The 18,261-nt window shown below is 53.2% G+C and overlaps 1 protein-coding gene across 1 annotated transcript in view; it reads right to left on the bottom strand.

Moving 5' to 3' along the window:
* Positions 1-1,442: 1,442 nt before the first annotated feature.
* The window catches only part of LOC114844145 (partitioning defective 3 homolog), a 116,346-nt gene continuing 99,527 nt past the window's right edge, over positions 1,443-18,261 (bottom strand). Inside the window, 3 exon segments of the mRNA XM_029131259.3 lie at positions 1,443-3,925; positions 6,098-6,240; positions 8,713-8,836. Coding sequence (XP_028987092.1) covers positions 3,544-3,925; positions 6,098-6,240; positions 8,713-8,836 — 649 coding nt within the window. The 3' untranslated portion in view covers positions 1,443-3,543.

Raw genomic sequence — 18,261 nt, 5'->3', positions numbered from 1 at the left:
GAAAGGCTGCTGATGAAATGATCCGTGACGCGGCTCCGGGTCGACGTGCTGCGCATTAAGAAGCCGCCGCCGCTCTGTCACCGGCGTCCGCTGCCAGGACGCACAACAGCAAACAACGGGGAGATGGATCAGATCTGCATTTAGATGACAAATTAAAGCTCAGGTAATGAAGGACGCTGCAGCCATGTGATTGGCCAATCACAGCTCCAGCCTCCAGCCGTGCGCTGGGCTCCACTGACAGCTCCATATTTGAAGGCTCCTTAAAATGTGTCATTGAATAACTCAAGTTAAGTGAAGGACTCGGTTCTGAAGGATGCTAAAAGCTCACATCATGTTTGTGCAGCTTCACCCACTCGTGTCAAACACTTGGAGCTGCTTTCCAAGCGTCGGGCCAAGAGTCACGAACACGAGGATGCAATGAAAGCTTTGACGCCGAGGCGCATTATCCTGATGTTTACTGATTTCATTGAGGTTAATTCTCACACTGGAGAGCTGCCGCGCCGTGCAGGGAGGCTTATGGAACTCGCCGTGCAGCTTTTGGCAGAGAACGGAACCGACGAAGGCTGCACGAGGAAGAGGAGGATCACCTCCTAGAAGGATTATGGGAGGCTTCCAGCGAGCGACTGGATCATCATCTACCAGAGCAGCTGAGCCCTGCACAGTTTAATCAGTGAAACCAAAGTCTGGGTATTTATAACAATGAACACAGTGTAGAACAGAACAGCGTGAGGAGGATGGGGCTGAGAAAAGTCCATGACATTAAACCGCCTGCTTGAGTTAATCGTCTGTAGAAATGAATGAAGACTAACGTCTGAGCGACGATGCTCATCTTGATCCACGCTCTGACTGTTGAGACCTCCTGATTCTCCTTGTGTGTGTGTGTGTGTGTGTGTGTGTGTGTGTGTGTGTGTGTGTGTGTGTGTGTGTGTGTGTGTGAGAGAGCAAGTGTGTCCGTATCTATGTGCGTGTGTGTCTGTATCTATGTGTGTGTGTGAGAGAGAGCGTGTGTGTCTGTATCTGTGTGTGTGTGTGTGTGTGTGAGAGCGTGTTTGTCTGTATCTATGTGTGTGTGAGAGAGAGCGTGAGTGTCTGTATCTATGTGTGTGTCGGTTTCCCTCGATCAAAGCTGCGTGTGACTGATCAATCAGGGCCGGCGACCGGGGGAAACAGGTGCATGGTGGGAAGGCGGCGAGCGTGAGGCTCGGGGCCGTGTTCTGCTCCTGTGCAGGACCTGATAACACTCCAGCTCAGACACCGAGGCTTCAGGGACGCGAGCGTGGAAGAATTAATGATGGGAGATAAGATCAGCCGTCAAACGGTGTCGGTCTGAGAAGGAGACATCAGCCGACAGAACCCACAGATCTGACAGCAGATCCTTCCTGCTTAATTGAAGGCCGGTCCGATCCGGCCGGAGGCTGAGGAACACAAACGCGGGCCGGTGGTAAATGGTGGAACAGCCTTCTGTTTATTTGAAACTTGATATGTACAGAAAAAAGCGGCTGCGGACATTTTTATTATATGTAAAAGTTTTCTGATAAAACAAAACTAAACAATTGCACATCATCTTCCATCAGCTTCCATTTCTCTTTAAACACATCATGGTTCAGCGTGGTTGAAGGCAATGTCAACAGGTACAAATACTAAAACATCAATTAAAACCGGTTCAGGAAGGAGAAAACCCAGAACGAGATCCAGAAAAAAGCAAAGAATCTACAGAAAAGATTTCACTTGTTTTCTCAGGCACTTAACGTCAGAAGCAAAGAGGACGAATGCATCCTTCTAAACGCGTTCACAGCATCGAGTTGGTTTATTTGGTAACAGGTTCGATGGGGGCGGGTCCGTCGGGCGTCGACTCAGGTTCGTGCTTCATTCTTCATCTCATGGTCTTCATTAAAGTCCAAGCGAGGGTCCGTCTCCACCTGCTGCTGCCTCAGTGTCATCAGCACCAAGGTCTCTGCGACCTACGGCTGCAGCAGCTGCTTTCGCTGATTAGTTCCTCCTCTCTGAGCCATAAAAAACAACACACCAATCAGCAGCTGCAGAAACTGATTGGAGTGAAAATGCAAATTCCCTCGGATCATAATTACACCCACAGCGAGAGCTGGGCCGGCGTGGCTGTAATCAGAACTTCACTGGTTTAAAGGGTGAGTTCATCCAAATTACAGAATGATTTCATTTGTCCAGGATCTGTGAAAGAACCCGCAGGGAGCGGATGTGATTGGATAAAACTAGAGGCTCAAATAAATGGAGCATGTGCAGAGAGGATTTAATGCTTGAACGTGATTGGCCAATCACGTCCAATCACAGGAGCTCATCCCTGCAGGTCCAGGAAGCTACCACTACCTTCCATGTTGCATGGTCTCAGTTGGGTCCTGAAAAACTGAGGAGCTGTTGATTTGCAGGAGAAAGACGTGACCGTGACCCGGCCCAACAACCGCAGCGGGTTTGTTCATTTAGCATGAAGACGTGTGGAATGAAAGTGAAGCCAGGGGAGAACCAGATCCGTCAGAGTCCAGAACCGGATCAAATATAAAACTAGCGCTGGATGTCTTTGGGAAAAAGCTTGGTAGGGCTGACGTCTGGCCGAATCACCCACCGCTGGGAGAGAGGCTGAGCTAGAACCAAACACGATGCATCGTGCTCTCATTTCATTCAAGCTACACACGTCAGGAGTTCAACTCCGACTGTGTCCTTTAAAGCGAGATCATCGGAAAGCGTCTAAAAATACAGGAAGCAATTACACCGAATGAAAGCCATTAACTCCTAGGAACAATTTAGCCTTTAGTCAAAGACGGAGGAAAAGCTCATTGTCACCCTTCTCATCGTTTTCTGCTTTTATTGCTCTGGATGTCAGAACCGGGCCCGGCGCAGCCTCTGGTGGCAGCCGCGCTTTGGCTCCAGCAGGCAGCAGGTGGCTCGTGATGAAAAATTCAGTGCAGAGCCCGACTCTGGAGATGAGGAGGAGGGTGGCAGTGGGTAGCAGGAGGAAGTCTGGGGGGGGGGAGGGAGGGGGGGCGAGCAGAGGCCCAGAGAATGAAGGTGTTGAGGTAGAAGAAAGGAGCATAATGAACAGAGGAGGATGGAAACGGGTTCCAGGCAGACAGAGGGGCCACAGTCCGACCCAGAGGGGGGGGGGGGGGGGGGGGGGAGACGGACCACGGCCTCCTCCCCCGTGAACACGGTATGAATTTATGTGGGAGGGGCTTTTATTAATACACACGCACAGACAGGCCCTGCTTCTCTTGACTTGTTGTCTCTGCTCGCTGAGACACAGAACCTGATTGCTGACTGAAGCGGGACGCGACCGCGGAGCGACGGGCAGCGTCACAAACGTCCCCCTGCGTCTCCCTCCCACTCGGCCCGCGGCGCTGCCAGAGGATGAATCAGTCCCGGCGTTGGTGGAAGCAGAGAAGGCACCGAGCGCCGTGTCTGTGGGAGGGAGTGTCACCGACAAACACCCACACAGCGCTCACCGCTAAGAGCGGCGCTAAGCTAGCAGACCTCCGTCAGCACCGCCTGCTTCCCCCTCCGGTCCCACGGCACTCAGGAATAAAACGGCCTTCCTTTTTCCGAGCCCAGTCTGTTGAGCCTCGCTAGCTGCGAAGGCGAAGGCGGCACATCTTGGCGGAAGGGACCCTTGGGCGACGCCGGGTCCTTCAAGTGTCCGGTGGAGTAGCCCTCGTAGCTCTCCTGCACCAGCTTGCCCTTGGCCTCCTGCTCCCTGCGCCGCTGCTCCTGCCTCAGCAGCTCCTGGGCCTCCAGCAGCACCCTGGCGTTGACGCTGCCCACGCCCGGGTACCCGTTCCTGGAGCCCTGGTAGCTGGAGTACCTGGGGTTGTCCTTGGCGGTCTGGAAGCCCTCGCCGGGCGGGTACGCCTTCTCCCAGGACTCCTGGGAGACGGTGCTGGGGTTCTTCCTTGGTTGCCTGGAACAGGAAAGAGACAAATAAAATGATGTGGCTCCTGGCTCCACACTCATCTGATAGCAAGCAAACACAGGCCCAGGGTAAGCACATACAGGGATGCTAACCATGTCAGAGGCCCCTCCGAGCCCATTAGGCCCATTGTGAGACAGGCAGAAAGTACCACAGGATGAGACAGGCAGTAATAGCAGCTGGAAAAATGGGGCGACGGTCGTGTCCTCCACGGATCTGCCCAGGCTGATACTTGACACTTGATAACAGTGTCTTAAGACGCGCCTGGTTGGGAGGCTGGGGGAGTGGGAGGAGGAAAACAACCCGGATCGCTGGCACCGCCTCGCATTTCTGCTCGGCAGCCTCGTCTCTCCGCGCTCGAGTGTCACGAGCCCTTTGTCTGGAGGGCAAGACAGCGCGGGTCCAGAGATGGAGGAGCGGCACAAAAACATCAATGGGCCTCGACAGCGAGCTGCATAATTAGCAGGTTTGTCAGCCAGCTGTGAAGAAATCGTATTATTCCTGCGTCTGGATCTGAATAAGAAGTGTAGAAAAAAAGCTCTTAATGAGAATAGAAAGAAGCTGTGTTTTTATTCAACAGAGACTGAATGCAATTGGGAATGGATACGCTCCTCGATCGCTGAGATAAGGGAATATAGCCCAGGTCTATTCTTGCTCACGCTTGAGTGATTCCAATTTCCAGAGACAGGCATCCCCGGCATCTGATTTCATTTCATATGTTGACAAAGAGGCCAAAGCTGGTGTGCGTCTGAGGAGAAATGCAAACCAGAGCGTTCTCTGTCTGATGCCGAGCCAAGAGGGGAAGCGAGCGGTGGTGAACACATGAGGCCGCGTAGCGCGGTGTAGCTCCATGTAGCGCCAAGTAGCTCCACGTAGCGCCGTGTAGCTTCATGTAGCTCCACGTAGCGCCGTGCAGCTCCACGTAGCTCCACGGAGCGCCACGTAGTGCCGTGTAGCGCCACGTTACGTAGCGCCATGTAGCGTAGCGCCATGTAGCGTAGCGCCACGTAGTGCCGTGTCGCACATGAAGCGTGACAGAGCATTAAAAAGGTGAGAGGCGTCAGAGAACCTGCAGCAGCGGCGCCGAGGCCCGGCCCAGTGGAGCCGCTTCAGTCGAGAGGTCCCTCCCTTCTTGTTCAAAGCCAGGTCTCGCCCACTCTGACCTGTAACGCGAGTGCTAGCTAGCGCCGCGACCCCCTCGGCCTCTGACTCCAGGCTCCACCATAGTTATCGCTCTCCAGATAGCACAGATGGGTTTATCCAAACAGAACCAGCTCTTAATGGAACTGGTGGAAACGTGGAGCGAGGTGGCCACGGGATGTTGTTTCTGACCGCTGGAGCACGACGGCGCTTCATTAATCTTTCAGCAAAGCTGCTGCAATATTTATCAAGGAAGGGATTTCTGTGGGTAACAGCGGATTAGAGCAGGAGTAACAGAGGATAATGTATTTAACGTTGTATATGCAGGGTAAGTGCTGATGATGTGCCGTGGGATGGATCCGCCTGCTCTGACCTTGTCTGATGACTACACAGGGGAACCCAGAGAAAACCTTCCGCCTCGTTCCCGTAAGTCCGAACGACGAGCGCCGCTCAGATGCGTCGCCGTGGGAACAAACGCAGGGAGATGCGGCGACCAATGAGGAGGTTCCGATCGTTTGCTGCCGTCGCCATGTTTGACGGTGCGAGCTTTTAGCCGCTGCCACTCTGACTCTCATTCAGACGAGTCCAAGTCATAATGAACATGAGTTAAGTCTGAGCTGATCCTAAATGAGACGAAAGTTGAAGCCGAGCCAACGAAAAGATTCACTTATCAACTAAAACCACGTCCCACAGTCTCCAATACGTAGAACACAGAGTGAGTCCAGCACTTCCTGGAACAACAGGCAGTCTTATCATGCAGATCAAAGCCAATTACATTAACGGGGAGGAAAGCCATCATGTCAGGTCTGTGTGAGAGGGTAATGCGATCCGTCCACTCTCTCTCTCTCTCTCGGCTCCGTGTGCGAGGTTCGTGGTCCAGCTCCAGCCCTTTGCTTAGCGAGACCTTACGTAGTCAGTGTAATCTGCCATCATCACTGTCACTGGCTGCTCCAATGAATCTGAGCTAACCAGACAGGCCAAACACACATTACAGTAAATCCAATCAGGCCCAGACCCTCTTACCGCGGCAGGGAGCTGTACTGTCGCTGCGCCTGGGCGAACGAGTCTCTCTCCTCCTGCCTCTGTCGCTGCATCTGCACCTCCACCGACACCGAGTGGCGGCCCGGCTGGCTGTGGCCGCTCGGACCGTTGCTGCTGGCGCTGGACTGGAAACAGGGAGATGGGAGACGGGTCAGCGGCGGCACGGCGACTGTGGGGCGAAACGCTGTCCACTCAAATCAGAAGCTGGAGACTCTTCAGCTACGTCACATTAAGGAGGACAGTGATTTCTCGGGCCTCACCTCTACTCTGAACGGGTCCAGATGTGTTGATCAAACAGCTGCTGCGGGTTTGTCCAGTTAAACAATGATGATGTCACTAGCATCACCTGTACAGTCTGATTCAGTCCATTTAGACTGTCAGTGTTAGAATATTCTATTGGTGGAATCTGACTGGAGTCGTTCAGATTTAGAACAGAACAAAGCCTTTGAAACCTGGATGAATTAGACTGCACAGGTTCCTAATAAAGCCTCAGTACAGACACAAACCTCTGCAGCTGATGCTCATAATAAACAAACCCACAAATAAAAACTTTAAATTTAAGTTTCTCTGTTCTTAAGCTCAGACTACGTCTTAATCGAACCCAGGGTCGTGAAACCTAAACTAATTTAGCAAATCATACATTTCATTCTGTGAATGTGTAAACATGCACCTTAAATCTTCTATCTGACTGAAAGCCTTGAACCACCCGGCTCCGCTCTGCAGCGCTGGCTGACACAGGATCCCTGCACCCGGTCCAAACCGCAGACACTTACCAGCAGCCGGTCGGGTCGGGTCGGGCCGAGCCGGCCGGCGCTCGGCTCCTCGGGTCAACGTGAAGGTGAGTCACACACAGAGGGAGGGAGGAGGTCGTGGTGATGTTAGTGAGTGTTAATGACGGACACAGACCCGGCCGGTCGGCATGGCGACGCCCCGCCCCGCCCCCCGACGCTCACGCTCACAGCGTTTGGACCCGTTTCACCTTCTTTATGAGCGGTTCGATCAGAACCCGCTGGTAGCGGAGTCGCTGTACACGTCCCCAGTAAAGCGGGCGCCGAGTGAACCGGAGCACCAGGTTCAGCCCACGCCTCACCTCCCACCTCCCACCGCCGCCTTCATTAGCTCTGAGGGAGCAGTGAGTGCAGATCAGCAGATCTGATTACTTTTATGGCTGAGCGGCGGCTGCGGCGGCTGGTGGGAGGGAGCCCCGAGGACGGCGTGGACGTCTGCTGCCCATAAAACCATTAGCGGCGCTAAAGACACACCCCGCGCTGCAGCTCGTCCCCGGAACCCACAGGTGAGTTACAGTCCCAGCGTTCCTGCTAAACGCGGCTCATCTGCCCAAACGGGGCGGCCGTGCAGTGGAGGGAAAAACACCCCGAAGGATTCCAGATAATAGAGGCATTAAAATGTTACGATAAAATACAAGAGGCAATCGTGGCCTCTGCAGCCCGGCATCAATCGAATGAACTCCCATATCCATAGTGGTATAAATGAGCGCAATAAAGCTGGCTGCGCTGCTGCTGGGAGAGCGGACATCAGTCATCCTGATGGAATCAGACCACGCTACCCACAATCCTCCCCGGCTCCCCAAAGCGTGGAGGAGGTGGAAGCGAAGACGCGCTGGAAATCACCGCAGACGATTCAGGGAGTGAATCACAGCAGGTGAGAGCGATGGACGGAGGGAGCGAGCCACAATTACCACTATGCACAGAGATATTGGTTCACGGCAGGAAACGGGTCCGAATCCAAAGCAGAACTTTCCCCTCAGCGCCGTGAAGGTTCTGCTTCAGAGGCTGGAGCTGCTGTTGTAGACACAGAAACAGAGCAAAGCAGACGCGTGCGACCTCGCAGACAAACCACCAACACGGAGTGTTTGGGTAGAAAGTGTGTAATTTACAGCACATCAGTGTCGCGTCATCACAGTTTGCATCAAAGATCAGATTCTGTCGCATCAGATCAAAACTGTGACATTAAAAAAAAAAAAGTGTTTTTACAAGTTGGTTAAAATGAGCATTTAGGATAAAAATCAGATCAGACATCACAAAAGCATCAGGAAAAAACAAAAGCTTAAAAGAATCTGCAGCGGAGGATCACATGGAACCGCTGGAAGCCACCAGGACTAAAATAAATACTCCAAATATGACAAGTGATTTCATCAGCTCCAAAAAACTTTGAAGACACTGGATTTTGTTCGCTTGTTATTTCCCCTCGTTGCTTCAGAACACGCTAATGATCCAGAGCAAACGTGAACTGAATCAGTTAAAATACACTGTAAAAGGCAGTTACAACAGGACTCCCTCCCCCACACACACACAAAACATGAAGAAGTCCATGAGGCGGTGGGCGGGTCCATGGAGATGATTGACAGGCATGCAGGAGTGGGGGGCGGGTGGGGGGGGTTAGTGACGCTCTACCGGGGCGGCTCCAGCATGCAGGGGCTCGGCCCAGAGGTTAGTTACAGGTGGCAGTTAATGTCCCCACCCGGTTCTGGGCTCTGTGGGCGGTTAGTCACAGTTAGCAGAAGGTTCTGCCGGGCCGGTCCACAGTGCTGGTCGCGTCCAGCCTCCTCCTAAGGCTCCGGCCGCTCACACACTCACCCAGGGCTGCTCGAAGCTGTAGGTCCGGCGCCGGTCGTCGGCGTCGTCCGGGCCGCTCTGGGCCTGCTGGAACTCCTGCCGCAGCCTCTGTATCCGGTCGTGGTTGCTGGGAGCCAGTCTGTTACTGGGAGAGAGCACAGCCGGGTTAGAGCCTTAGGTCCAGGAACCGGAACCGCACTGAACATGCAAAGTACTTCATTACTGCATGAATATTTCATTGAAACGTTTCATGCTTGTACTGTCACTGTTAGAACCACGGCGCCTCTGCTCCCGGGAGGAGCGGCACCGACAAGTCCATTATGGAGCACGTCCTCCCAGAACGACCCGAGGAGGACGTGACCTGGATTCCTCCTGTTAACACGCACTCGCGAGTCAAACAAGCGTTTGAGGCATATTCATGTTTTAACAGGTTAAAAGTAGAACTTCACACGTCGTGCACGTTGGGATCATATAAATACACAGATAACTGTGAGCTCTCTGCCACTTTCATGAAAGTACAGTATTTCTACTCTTTTAAGTATATAAATAGCAAACACATGTAGAGGCTGGTGTTAATGTCATGCGCCTCCTACAGAGCGAAGTAATTAACACATTCCCTGAACCTGAAGCTGCGAGCGGCAGCTCCACTTCAAACTTTCTGCTAACTTTGCCAGGAAATTCCTGCGGACGCTCTTATCTGTGAAACTGCAAAGGTCAAAGCGGCGGCTGCTTCCAGAACCGACGCTCCCCAGAAGCTCCAGCGTCAGCGGAAAGCTGAGCGCTGAGCCCGGGCCAGAACCAGGCCCAACAACTGGAATTAAACCGCCGCTGTAATAACATTAACTACAGCTTAAGGTGATTAAAGTATCAGTTGACCTGAAGGGGGTTAAATTATGACTGTAGCTGCTCAGAATTACCACAATAAAAGTCTCCATTTATTTCATTAAGCACCAAGCAGCCCAAGGAGCTGTTTTAAGGCAGCAGCTCCACCTCCACACGTCCACGTTAGAGGCCAGGAGCGCGTCACATGTGATCCCACTAATCTGCATGACATGTAACACAGCCCTCGGCCCCTTTTGAACAGGCTCAACATGTGTGCCCCCGTGGCCTCGGGTCAAGGCTCCGTATCTGAGGGGGTCATGTGTCCGACACGTCTGGAAACACAACGCTGAAAACATGAGGCTCAGCGTTTCCTGTTCCTGGGCTCGAAGCAGAATCAAACCCGAGAGGCCGAAGAAACTCCAATGAAAGGATCAAAGCCTCGAACCTGACGAAACACTGCGACCAATCAGAAAAGAGCAACGCAGCAGCACAAGCGCTGTCACAAAAACTCCAGTGAGATGAGCTTCATCATCCGGACCGGACCGGACCGCTCAATATCTGCCGGCGCCGAGCGAGGCTGAAAGGGACTCAGAGATGCTCTCTGCCGCCTCAGCCTCACAACAAGAGGCAAGCGCGTCCAGAGCCAGAACAACTGGACCTTCGTCTCAGAACCGGTGGAAGGTAATCAGGTTTCAGGCTAATTGGACTCATCAGATCCGTTTCCACTTCCCAATCCTCCGTATCATTGAAGCCACTTCCTCAGATCCAGCAGACGCCTCGTACAGTAAGTGACAGAGGCAGCTGATGGACAGAGTCCTAATCCGGCTGATGGCACATGAATGGCCTCATTCACGGGCTGCTCTTCCCAGAACCATCCAGAACCCGCGGACCCACCACCAACTGCAGGCGGCCATAAATCTAACAGGCATCCACTTGGCGGATCAAACAGCTGGACCGGAGCCACCGCCGCCTGAGGGGGCGGGTCCGTTTGGTGATGACGGACCCTGAGGAACGAGCCCATGCAGAACTGAACAGAACCTGAGCAGGTTCACCTCTTATCGGACCGAACCAAGTCAAACAAGGACTTTATTCTGTGACAATCCTTAATTAACTGCTTATGATCAGATTTTAATTAAAAGGCAGCGTCTTCATTAAACACGTAATTATTGGTGGGCAGTCGACGTCGTGCTGACTCGCTCTGACCCAGAACCCGCCACACAAACAGCCGCGGTCCGACCCGGCGCGTCTCGTGTCCGTGTTGGCGGTTCGTCCTCCGACAGAGAGCGAGCAGCTGCTGGAGCCTTTCTCGCTGTGAAAAATGGAGCGCGACGCTGGAGATGATAATCCAGGTCTATTGATCGAAGGCTCACAGACACAAGCAGCGAGGCGGATGCGGATGCTAACCGGGCCGGGCGGCTAACCGGGCCGTGCGGCTAACCGGGCCGGGCGGCTAACCGGGCCGGGCGGCTATCGCTCCATCTGTGGAGCCGTTATCTCCACATAACAGCATCCGCCTCCTCCTCACAATCACACACTCACAGCATGAAGATGCCGCTGCTGCTGCTCATTAACACGGGAACAGCACACGTCGTAACTGGGGACGGATCAGGATTTATTGCAGTTTAATGCGTTGAGCCTCATCTGCAGCAGATCATCGACACGGATCCGTTTAGCCATAAACGCGCGCGAGGCTCAACCATGTGACATTTATGATCCATAGCATAATGAGTAAACGTCTGTCAGAGCTCCGGCCTCTTTATTAGCCCTCATCCATTAAATGTGGTGGCCACATCAATAAACACCATCAGCCTGGTCAGAACCAGACGTCAGAACCAGGCGTCGGGTCAGAACCAGACCACCTCCACCCTCCGTCCAGCAGCTGCGTTTAAAGCCGCCTGGGGCTCATTTCAACAGGGGTCAGAGGTCAGAAGAAGCAGACGCCGGTCGCTTACGTCACCGACGACCCGTCAGAACCGGTGGAGGTTGCAGAGCGGTTCTGTTGACCGTCATCAGATACATATTGGTTAAAACAGGATTATGGGGGCTTAGCTGCCAGCGCAGAGATTAGAGCGGCACAGAGGCCGCCGTGCGAGGCCACTCTCATTAACTGCTCTCGCTCTGTGGATTACACGCTTCAACCCCAGACAAGACGCGCGGCAATTAGGCGCCAATCACTGCGAGATCAAGGCCTTCAGCAGCGCGTCGGCAGCAGCGTCCTGCAACAGACCGCTGAGAAGAGCCACCGCCAACACAGATGAGTCTGTAGAAACCGCTTTACTAGAAAAACTAAATAAAAAAATCATACAGCAACGCTGAGTTCAAAGGTCAAATAATCAGCGTTTCTGAAAAACTGCCTCAGAGACTCACAGGATTCAGTGGAAAAAACTAATTTGTTTTTCCTCCATCTAGAAGCCACTTTTCTAAAGATGATTAATTCTGCGCGGCTGAACCTCCACAGAGACCGCATCCTATCCGGCACCGTGCAGTAGCACCGACTGATCCCCCGGTGTCGACACTCGCAAACAAACGTTAAACACTGGAGTCCGTCCACGGAACCCAGTGGATTTAATTGGTTTCCACTTTTATGGTCATCTCTGGTTTTCCAGGGGCGCCGCGGGTCCGACAGCGCAACACTGTGCTGCAGGACAAAGGCTCCAACTGAGACGCCACGAAACGCTGAAGCACAGATGTCCACCACACACACACACACACACACACACACACACACACACACACACACACACACACACACACACACACACACACACACACACACACACACACACACACACACACACACACACACACACACACACACACACACACACACACACACACACACACACACACGAAGCTGGTCTTGGGTTTCAGGCCGGTGGCGCCACCGGAGGCAATAACAGCAACGCGGCTCCTTTTAATTCATGGGCCAATTTCATGCTTGCACACATCAGTGTATCGATACCGGCCTGCTCACTTAACAGCAAATAAATTGACTGCGCTCCCACATCAGCCCTGTCCTACTTCTAGCCGAGGCGCGGCGTTTGAGGTCCTGCAGAACGTGGGCCATTTCAGCTTTATTCAGCTCCTTATCAGCACAGCAGCGAGGCCGAGTTGGAACGGGTCTGAATGGGACTGAACCAGGACTGAGCCTGGACTAAACCAAAAACTGAGCCCGGCGCCGGGTCTCAACGGGGCTGAGCATGTGATGTAAAACAACGGGCTTATTAATGAAGGTCAGCCGCTGGAGGCCGGAGCCTGGTTTTGAGGGAAGATTCTTCTGATTCTGGTGGATGGCTTCACCAAACAACTGGTCTCTTTCTGTGTTTCTCGCGTGAGAAGCCAGACGGGCCCGGGTCCATCCGGGCCGACAGCAGGCAGGAGCAGGTCCGATGCTAACACGCTGAACGCTAGCTCGTCTCGTGACAGAATCTACTACAGCCTCTGTCATTAGGAGCCAGGTGGCGGCTCCTCTTCCACCACAGCTGAGCTGCTCCGATGTGTTGTGTCTAATCTCACCCACTGTGGGAAGTGATGATCTCTGCAGAGGCGTGATAATGGAGGCAGAACCTGAACCGGGCTGAGGACGAGCTGGAGGGGGAAACTGAAGCTTCTCCGTCCTCCGCTGCTTTGAGTCCCTTTGTTCTGAAATGACCTGAACGGACTTTTAGCCTTCGTCATCACCACGCCCCCCCCCACACACACGCTGACACCGACTTTGGGGGTTAACAGAAGACGCATCCATCACTCGGCGCCGTTCGATCCGTCAGACGACAGATCTGCGCTGTCAGATAAGCCGCTTACTGTAATATATCTGGGCTTCACAACGCCGTTACCATCCCACCCATCATAACTAAGGCTCAGCTATGATTCACAGCCCATCACCATGACTCAGCGCATTCAATCACCTGGGGAAACTGTAACCAGGCAACAGGGTTTGGAGAAAGGGTCCTCTGAGTTAATGGCTCCAGCGCCGCTAGCATCGCACACTACTAATTATTCCTTTCTGTGTCAACACGGACGTGAAGTAGGCTCTTCTGGCCCATTAACGTGTAGTGGTGCTTTAACAACTCTGCAGCCAAGTGAACGCTCGCTCCACCCCGTCCGCGCCGCTGCAGCCGTGTTTGCCTACAGGTTGGGCAAATTACTGCGCAACGCGAGGACGGAAAGTGGGAGATAAAAGCGAGAGGATTTTGCAAGCAGCGGCGAGCGCCATCTTATCAGCAGCGGATTAAGGAGGCATTAAACAGTCCAGCTCACGCTTTCTACATTTTTACGAGGTCTTAGTTAAACCACGCACACATAACAAGGCCCGACGCTTCGTGCAGCTCCGTCTGAACCGCGTTTCCACAGCGTTGTGTTCTGGACACGCTGGCTGAGCAGCAGGCGGGTTTCCAGCAGATGAGTCAACGCTGGAAATGTCGAAAGTGACGGAAGAATTCAAACAGTAACATGGACCCAAGAGCTGTGACCTCAACGACAAACAGAGCATCACCTTCCTGACACAGCGACCGGAGCCACGTCAGGAAACCGGCGCTTTGAGAAACGGATTCATCTCATGAGGCAGAAGAACCAATCTCACTCTAAAGGAAACGAGGGACGACGGCTCGACGCTGCCGTCACTGCTGCGGTTCAGGTGATTGTAACTGATGGACGTGAGGACTGAATTAGAATTCCAACGCCAGAGCAGGTGCACATCTGCCCGGTCTGAGGAGGAAAGGGAGCGCGAGGAACAAAGGCAGCGAGAGGGGGAGCAAATCCAATCGGAGCTGCCTAATTCCTGGGGAGGCATCGCGTCCGGCTCATATCGCCCCCTTTGTCACGGCTCTGGGCGGTGACGGATGGAGGGTTCACTTGAAGCGGTTCCCACTTTCAGGGAGCTGCACGCAAGCGGCTGACGGAAGCATCAGCAGCATCTGATAAATCATAATCTAAGTCAAATTAGGATCCATTATCATCATGAGGCGGGGGCCTCTTCCCTCTGTTTCAGGCTGCATCTGAGGAAAATGAGACCAGAGACGTCTTGTGACAGCAGGCAATTTCCAGAGAAAAGAGAGTGTGATTGCCACGGTAATGGACGAGCTGGGTGCCAGGGCGGCAGCGGCAGAGGCTGATGCAGCACCGGTCCAGCTCAACGTCTCAACATCTGCATGCCACACATTCTGGAGCGGCTACTTGGAGTGCTGCTATGCTAATGCACATGGAGTGTTACCCTGTGACAGCACAATAAGTCTGCATCCTCCAAGTCATTGCTCATGCTGACAAAGATATTAAAACGTCAGCCTGGTATAACGTGAAGGCTCCAGGACAAATGTGCAGACGTCTGCAGGAATGAGACCTTGGACTTTTTTTTATTGTTATTCAACTTTAAAATCTGAGCACGGGCCTCATCTTTAATGGCCGGCTGCTAAATAATGCAGAGCACGTTAGCGATACAATGAACTTTCACGGAAGTACAGTAGACGTCGGATCGAAAGGAACATCAGTACATTAAAAATGCAGTGGGCTGGTTCTACGGAGTGACCGCTTTATTAGGAACCTCTAGTCCACTCAGTCTACGACATGTGCATCGTATTAAGGCCGTGTCAAAGGTCAGAATGAGAGCGTTGGCGTCAACGTCAGCATCAACGTCAGCATCCACATTAGCATCAGTGTCAGCATCAGCGTTAGCATCAGAGTTAGCGTCAGCATCAGCTTTAGCATCAGCATCGGCGTTAGCATCAGCTTTAGCGTTAGCCTCTCTGTAGCTTCATTAACTCCTGCTGAGCTGCAGCGGTCGGAGCTTCGTGCTTCTCCAGCTCTTTTAATTTAACAGCCAGCGCAGATTAAACTTTCCATATTGTGATTCTACACGCTGTTCTTTCACCTTCACTTCAGCTCAGGAGTGTTTGAAGAGCTAATATCAGCGTCGCTCTTCAAACGTCGGCCTCTGCCGTTGGAACAGACGCTGCAGTTGTTTCATTTGCATCTGTTGGTGTGAATCTCCTGCCACGGCTCAGCGTCCAGCTGTGGCCCAGAGGCCCACCATGAAATACGCACGGCGTCAGCGGGGACCAGGCGCTTCCTGCATTGTCCCGACCACCGGGACAGTGCACAGGTGGAGGTTCTGTGGGCTTTACTGGCTCAGGGTGGGAACAGCTTCAGCTGCTGTCTGTGCGTTTGTGGATAATTCACCGGATGCGTTTAAACCCAACAGGAGGAAAGGGTTGAAAAGCAAAACGCAGAGCGATGCAGCGTTTCTCTCTGCCAGAGCTCGGAAATCAAAGTTCTCAGTCCTAATGAATAAATCAGCCGTTATTAATAATGACACCATTGTAGCGATGCACAGACGCTCCTCGTCCTCTCGACACAAACAAGCATCAACACAGGCCGAGCCCGTCTGCAGGACGGCTCATGTAGAAGCCCTGGAGGCTGTGAGTGGAAGCCTTCAGCTGCCGCTGTCGGCTCCGTGGCAGAACAGAACAAGCTCCCCAGCTCCTGTCAAAGCGTCTAACTAGGTAGCAGCGGGTGCGGCCGCCCTGCGACGGGCCTGACTGCACACAGACGTGGCAGCGCCGCTGGGTCGGACCGCTGCCGACGGCCCGGCAGCTGCTGGAAGTCGCCACTGAACAGCGGCTCCACTCACTGCTGGGGAGATTCACTTACTGCCGAGATGCTCTGAGCAAAGAGCTGCAGACAAAAGACGGCCGATCCGCAGACCGTCATTAAAACTAATCTACATTTCTGGTGTTTCGGTTCAAAATAATATTGTAATTAAACATGCACATTTTAATTTGAGAGGTTTTCCACACAGCCTCGTTACCTGATGCAACACAGAGACACACATGCAGCCACATGAAAGACATCAAAGATTAGCCATGGAGAACTCAAAGGGTGTCACACACCCGTCACAGTTCTCCACAGTTCAAATCCCTCTGGGCGGCTGGTTGCTGTCGAGAGAATACTGTCAAGATCCCCTGGATGGGAGCTGTTTGAAAGCTGCAGCGAGGAAGGTGGGGGAGGAGGGGGAGGAGGGGGAGGCAGACAAAGGCAGAGGGAAGCATACGGGGAGCAGGTGTGAAGGAAGCAGGCTGTGTGCTAAAGCCAATAAGAAGCCTGTGAATGGAAGTAAACAGGTTTAATGTGAAGCAGAGCCCTGCATCGACCTCAGAACCAGAACACGTCCTCCCACCTCACTGATCCATGTGATCAGCACCGCGGCTGCTTTGACTCATGACGCGACGGGCGGCAGCTCTCCAGGTCTTTGAAGCAGCAGCGATGCATTATTCACAAATGAACGAGGAGACTCCGAATATTAAATCCTGATCGTTTTTCATTTAAGTGGAGGGAGAGGCCGAGCTGAGGAGGTTACAGCAGATAGCGGCCTGTTGAGGAATGGATGAAAGAGGCCTGGAGGATCGGAGGGAAATATTTATAGGGAGGTTCAGGAGGAGCGCAGCGATAAGGCACAAAAGGCAGAGGAAGGTCTGCTTTAAGGGAAGCCTTCAAACAGATCAGCAGGAGGCGTCCGTCACAACCGGCCACGAACACACACTCCACATCCGAGGGTCATCATTTGTTTCACGGCGCGAGGTGGATTAATCCCCGGAGGACCTGCAGTGGGCCGCTGACACCGGCTGGTTTTATGGCGAGCCAGGAGGCCATAAATAAGGCATTATGGGTAGTGGGGGATGTGCTGGGCTTAAGTGTGCCACTTTAAAAAGGCCTTCTGCCATTAGTGTCCCAGCTGCTGGAGGTGCTGGACCAGCGCGTGTGTGTGTGTGTGTGTGTGTGTGTGTGTGTGTGTGTGTGTGGCTGCGTGTGTGGCTGCGTGTGTGTGTGTGTGGCTGCGTGTGTGTGTCCATGTGTGTGTCCGTGTGTGTGTGTTTGTGTGTCCGTGTGTGTGTGTGTGACCCCACGGTGGACGTTTCTCGGGCGACCGGGGGAGACACACTCCAGTGATGGGCCGTGGCTGAGAGCTGGTGTCTGCTGCAGCCATCTCCTCCATCACTTACTGCCTATTACGCTGTGTTTTGAAGGCTGGGAGATGTAGAATTGATTGTGCATATTAGAGCATGTTATACTTCACTTAATAGAATCCTACGTTGTCATATCCACTCGAGTTCAGCAAATGAGATTAGAAACGTAATGTATTCCCTGCTCCACTCTGTCCTGCAGCTCCATTTGTTCCGCCGCCGCCCCCTCTGAACACGTCACCGGCCACGAGACCGGACCTGGTGGTGCCGGACACCACCAACGCCGGCAGGTCCGACAGGTCCAACAGGTCCGGGAGGTCCAGGACGGAGGACCTCACACACAGCTGGGAACCTGGAACCGGGCGACTCACGTGCACGAGCGCCGCACACGCACGTGGCTGCACCTCCCCTGCTGTTAATCAGCTCCTCCACAAATAATGAGGTAAGTGTTTAATTAGCATGTTTAATAGTTTCTACTACGTTCTACCGTCAGTGACTCAGTCTGGATCAGAGAAAATGCAAATCCAGGGGCTGTTTCCTCTACGTTCAGAGCGAAGGCAGCTTCAGGATGAAGCCATGAGTCGTGTCATGAGTCACTTTAATAACGTTTGTGATAAAGCGTGTCTTCGGTTCATCCAGGCTGAGAAACAACACGGCCCCTTTGAATTATTTGCAAACTTTGCTGCGTGATCCAACTGCCGCAGGATGAAGCAGCTGGAATGAGTAAGTAGCACCTGTCACACCTTGTTCTGCGAGTGTGCGATCGCTGGTCCACGGAGCGTGAAAACCCACAAAA

The sequence above is a fragment of the Betta splendens genome, chromosome 17 (genome assembly GCF_900634795.4).
Source record: "Betta splendens chromosome 17, fBetSpl5.4, whole genome shotgun sequence".
Taxonomy (NCBI): Eukaryota; Metazoa; Chordata; class Actinopteri; order Anabantiformes; family Osphronemidae; genus Betta; species Betta splendens.
This window is presented reverse-complemented; position numbering and strand designations above follow the sequence as displayed.